The sequence below is a fragment of the Salvelinus alpinus genome, chromosome 22, assembly GCF_045679555.1.
Source record: "Salvelinus alpinus chromosome 22, SLU_Salpinus.1, whole genome shotgun sequence".
In the NCBI taxonomy this organism is placed as follows: domain Eukaryota; kingdom Metazoa; phylum Chordata; class Actinopteri; order Salmoniformes; family Salmonidae; genus Salvelinus; species Salvelinus alpinus.
In genome coordinates, this window is record NC_092107.1 from 51,559,436 (window position 1) to 51,564,435 (window position 5,000).

Consider the following 5,000-nt stretch of genomic DNA (forward strand, 5'->3'; position numbering starts at 1 on the left):
GTCGACCGTTAAGAGCTGGTAGGTTGGCAACAGAACAGCACTCAGTGTTACTAAGGCCGGATGGGGTCGACCGTTAAGAGCTGGTAGGTTGGTAACAGAACAGCACTCTGCAGCATTATGTCCCTGTTTGTCCATTCTGAAAATAAACGTCTCATGTTGTTTCGATTTCTCTCCCCCTCCCCCCTCTCTCTCTCTCTCTCTCTCTCTCTCTCTCTCTCTCTCTCTCTCTCTCTCTCTCTCTCTCTCTCTCTCTCTCTCTCTCTCTCTCTCTCTCTCTCTCTCTCTCTCTCTCTCTCTCTCTCTCTCTCTCTCTCTCTCTCTCTGTCTCTCTGTCTCTCTCTCTCCCCCTCTCTCTCTCTCTCCCCTCTCTCTCTGTCTCTCTCTGTCTCTCTCTCTCTCTCTCTCTCTCTCTCTCTCTCTCTCTCTCTCTCTCTCTCTCTGTCTCTCTCTCTCTCTCTCTCTGTCTCTCGGAGGGCAGATGTTACATGAAGACCAACGGAACATTCTCTAGTGGTGGCGATGGTTCTCTGCCCCTAATGCATCGCATGGCATCGTGCCAGCAGCAGGATGGAGGGCTGGAGATGGTTCCTCTGGGCCAGGTCTCTCCTCACTGCCTGGGCCTCCTGTCTGGGGAGAGAGACACAGAGTCTGGGGAGCACGGGGACCAGGACCCGGAGGAGGAGGACTCATCTCAGTCCCAAACCTCCTGCTGTACTCTGGGGGACCACCACCACCAACACTGCTCTGGAGACGACTACACAGGTGGGGTTTGTGTGTGTGTGTGTGTGTGTGTGTGTGTGTGTGTGTGTGTGTGTGTGTGTGTGTGTGTGTGTGTGTGTGTGTGTGTGTGTGTGTGTGTGTGTGTGTGTGTGTGTGTGTGTGTGTGTGTGTGTGTGTGTGTGTGTGTGTGTGTGTGTGTGTGTGTGGATGATGAGTGACACGTGATCTGTTGTGTGTGTGTGTGTGTGGTTAAACTAGTGACTTTAACCCTTTCTCTTCTCTTTAGCCGATGATGAGCCTGTGGTGTGTGTGGACTCTGAGGCCTTGGCAGTGTGTTGGGAGAGCCTGTGTCACCTAGACCTAAAGGAGAAACCAGTTTGGATCTCTACAGACAGCCTGACTCTGGCCTTGCAGGCAGACCTGATCCAGCCTACCTCCCAGGAGGTCTGAACACAGCCCACACACAACCCTCCCGCCTGGGGTACAGAGGAGACAAGGGAGAGGCGGACAACCAGAGAGAACCAGAGAGGAGAAGGAACAGACAGACGTTGGATTAAAGACCCAGTATGTTCACGGTCAGAGACTGTACGTGACACGGTGAAAAAGGTCATTAACCTGACTGGAATACAGCTGGGACAGAGGAATGGACGGCATGGGAAAGAGAGAGAGGATGATGGATGGAGAAAGAGAGAGGACAACCAAATGGAGGGATGAAATGGAGAGACTGTGGAGGAGGATGAGGAGGAGGAGGAGACTCAGAACTGAAACTCCACCCGACGAAGAGAGGGAGGGAGGACTCCTAAAACAAACGAACTAAAACTCTTTAGATTACTTATTTATTTTTTGTAGTAGTAAAATATTATTTCATATCTGTTTTAAAGGCCCAGTGCAGTCAAAAACGTGATTTATTTTCCTGTGTTTTATAAATATTTCTACACTGAGGTTGGATTCGTACTCTGAAATTATGAAAATGATGATAATGCTATTTTAGTGTAAGAGCTGTTCGGAAAGACTGCCTGAAATGTACAGCCTGTTTTGGTGGGATGGAGCTTTGGCCTTTCTGGTGACATCACCAGTTGGTAAATTAGTTAGACCAATAAGTAAGAGAGTTCCAAACCTCTCAGCCAATAACAGCTAGAGTTCAGTTTTCCCCTCCCCATTCAGACCACTCCCAGACAGTCCTACCAAAACTCTTGCTTGAGAAATGACTCTTTGCTAAGAAGCTATTTTTAGTTTTGTTTTTGACCATTTTAATTGAATGAAATCACAGTAAGTTACTTAATTGTTACCCAGAAATCATTTAAAATTGAGATAAAAATGGCTGCGTTGGACCTTTAAGAACAAAAAAAGTTTGTCTTTTATATTATTTATGCTTTTTTGGATGAGAAATATTCTTTATTTTTTGGTTGTTTTATTTGTCGTTCTGTGTTCCGCCACGCGGTGTGTAGTTTAGACATTGTACGTGTAAAGTTTTCTAATAATATAAAGAGAAGAGATTTGAAGAGTAAAATATTCTACTGTCATTTTCTTTCGCCACCTTCCTCCCTCTGTTAGAGTGTAATATGAACGACTGGTTGGTTCACATAGAAACACTCACAACTAAGGGGCCAGGAGTTTATCCTGCAAGACCAGGACAAAATACAACGTAGGCCTAGATTCAATCAGATTACCCGGCGTTAACCCGCAACCCGCATATCTGATGTGTTTGCAGTGTCTCTGAGGTGGAACTACGTCAGCTCTGTGAAATCAAATCAGTGAGAAACCTCTCTTGTGGTCATTGTCATGAAGCCACACTCATCCCACTGACGCTAGAAGGTCAGAAGGAGAAAGTGGAGCCTGTATAGAAATAATGACGCTCATGATGAGGATTTTATATCAGCCTAACGGTGTAATTTGTAAACAATGTGTAACCGATGTGAAATGGCTAGCTAGTTAGCGGTGGTGCGCGCTAATAGCGTTTCAATCGGTGACGTCACTCGCTATGAGACCTTGAAGTAGTGGTTCCCCTTGCTCTGCAAGGGCCGCGGCTTTTGTGGAGCGATGGGTAACGATGCTTCGTGGGTGACAGTTGTTGATGTGTGCAGAGGGTCCCTGGTTCGCGCCCGGGTCGGGGCGAGTGGCGGACTAAAGTTAAACTGTTACAAATGCATCATGGGATATCTCTTAATGTGGCAATGGCAATGTTCGCTTTAGGTATAGTGCTGGGAGCCGATCGCGGATTTGACAGATTTAACGAAGTTTCACCTCCGATACCAACAACACAACGGCTGTACGCGTGTCAGCCAGCGAGGATCTGATAGAATGACCAGGTGTGAGGAGTGTTCCTTCCTTATATCCAGGTAATGACCAGGTGTGAGGAGTGTTCCTTCCTTATATCCAGGTAATGACCAGGTGTGAGGAGTGTTCCTTCCTTATATCCAGGTAATGACCAGGTGTGAGGAGTGTTCCTTCCTTATATCCAGGTTATGACCAGGTGTGAGGAGTGTTCCCTCCACATATCCAGGTTATGACCAGGTGTGAGGAGTGTTCCCACCACATATCCAGGTTATGACCAGGTGATAGGAGTGTTCCCTCCACATATCCAGGTTATGACCAGGTGTGAGGAGTGTTCCCTCCATATATCCAGGTTATGACCAGGTGTGAGGAGTGTTCCCTCCACATATCCAGGTTATAACCAGGTGTGAGGAGTGTTCCCTCCATATATCCAGGTTATGACCAGGTGTGAGGAGTGTTCCCTCCATATATCCAGGTTATGACCAGGTGTGAGGAGTGTTCCCTCCATATATCCAGGTTATGACCAGGTGTGAGGAGTGTTCCCTCCATATATCCAGGTTATAACCAGGTGATATGAGTGTTCCCTCCATATATCCAGGTTATGACCAGGTGTGAGGAGTGTTCCCTCCATATATCCAGGTTATGACCAGGTGTGAGGAGTGTTCCCTCCACATATCCAGGTTATAACCAGGTGTGAGGAGTGTTCCCTCCATATATCCAGGTTATGACCAGGTGTGAGGAGTGTTCCCTCCACATATCCAGGTTATAACCAGGTGTGAGGAGTGTTCCCTCCATATATCCAGGTTATAACCAGGTGATATGAGTGTTCCCTCTATATATCCAGGTTATAACCAGGTGATATGAGTGTTCCCTCCATATATCCAGGTTATAACCAGGTGATATGAGTGTTCCCTCCATATATCCAGGTTATGACCAGGTGTGAGGAGTGTTCCCTCCACATATCCAGGTTATGACCAGGTGTGAGGAGTGTTCCCTCCATATATCCAGGTTATGACCAGGTGTGAGGAGTGTTCCCTCCACATATCCAGGTTATGACCAGGTGTGAGGAGTGTTCCCTCCAAATATCCAGGTTATGACCAGGTGTGAGGAGTGTTCCCTCCATATATCCAGGTTATGACCAGGTGTGAGGAGTGTTTTCTCCTCATATCCAGGTTATGACTGGGACCTGGTGAGGCCAACTGGCCCTAGTCCAAACCTGTAAACATTGTGAGGGTCTGTTCTGTTGGTTAGCTCCAAAGTTCACTATAGCGACAGTAGTTGCTTGGGTAACCAAACAAACAGACTTGCTAACTTAGCTAACCAAACCATCAGTCGTCCTACAGTGGCTTGCTATTATGAAAATCGAATTCAATAATGTATTTAGTTCAGCTTGCATCTCTTCCTGCCGTGCAGGCCCTGCAGACCGTACAGACCGTACAGACCCTACAGACCCTACAGACCATACAGACCCTGCAGACCGTACAGACCAGACATGTACATATCAAAGATTCAACTGGTCACAGACGACCTGCGTTTACAAAGACACTGAAATCTAGAGATAAAAGGAGGAAGGTCAATGGGGGAAGGAGTTGAAATATTATCTCATCACTTCCTGATGTGTGATCTGGTCCTACACAGTAAACTGGTCTGTGATCTGGTCTTCACAGTAAACTGGTCTGATCTACACAGTAAACTGGTCTGTGATCTGGTCTACACAGTAAACTGGTCTGTGATCTGGTCCTACACAGTAAACTGGTCTGTGATCTGGTCCTACACAGTAAACTGGTCTGTGATCTGGTCTACAGAGTAAACTGGTCTGTGATCTGGTCCTACACAGTAAACTGGTCTGTGATCTGGTCCTACACAGTAAACTGGTCTGTGATCTGGTCCTACACAGTAAACTGGTCTGTGATCTGGTCCTACACAGTAAACTGGTATGTGATCTGGTCCTACACAGTAAACTGGTCTGTGATCTGGTCTACACAGTAAACTGGTCTGTGATCTGG

At 46.9% G+C, this 5,000-nt stretch overlaps 1 protein-coding gene across 1 annotated transcript in view; it reads left to right on the forward strand.

The window, feature by feature from the left end:
• LOC139549623 (cell adhesion molecule-related/down-regulated by oncogenes-like) overlaps window positions 1–2,230 on the forward strand; it is a 79,886-nt gene extending 77,656 nt beyond the window's left edge. The window contains exons 16-17 of the mRNA XM_071360299.1: window positions 479–762; window positions 1,007–2,230. Of these exons, the coding sequence (XP_071216400.1) occupies window positions 479–762; window positions 1,007–1,170 (448 nt within the window). The 3' untranslated portion in view covers window positions 1,171–2,230. The remainder of the gene's footprint in view (window positions 1–478; window positions 763–1,006) is intronic.
• The last annotated feature ends 2,770 nt before the right edge of the window (window positions 2,231–5,000 follow it).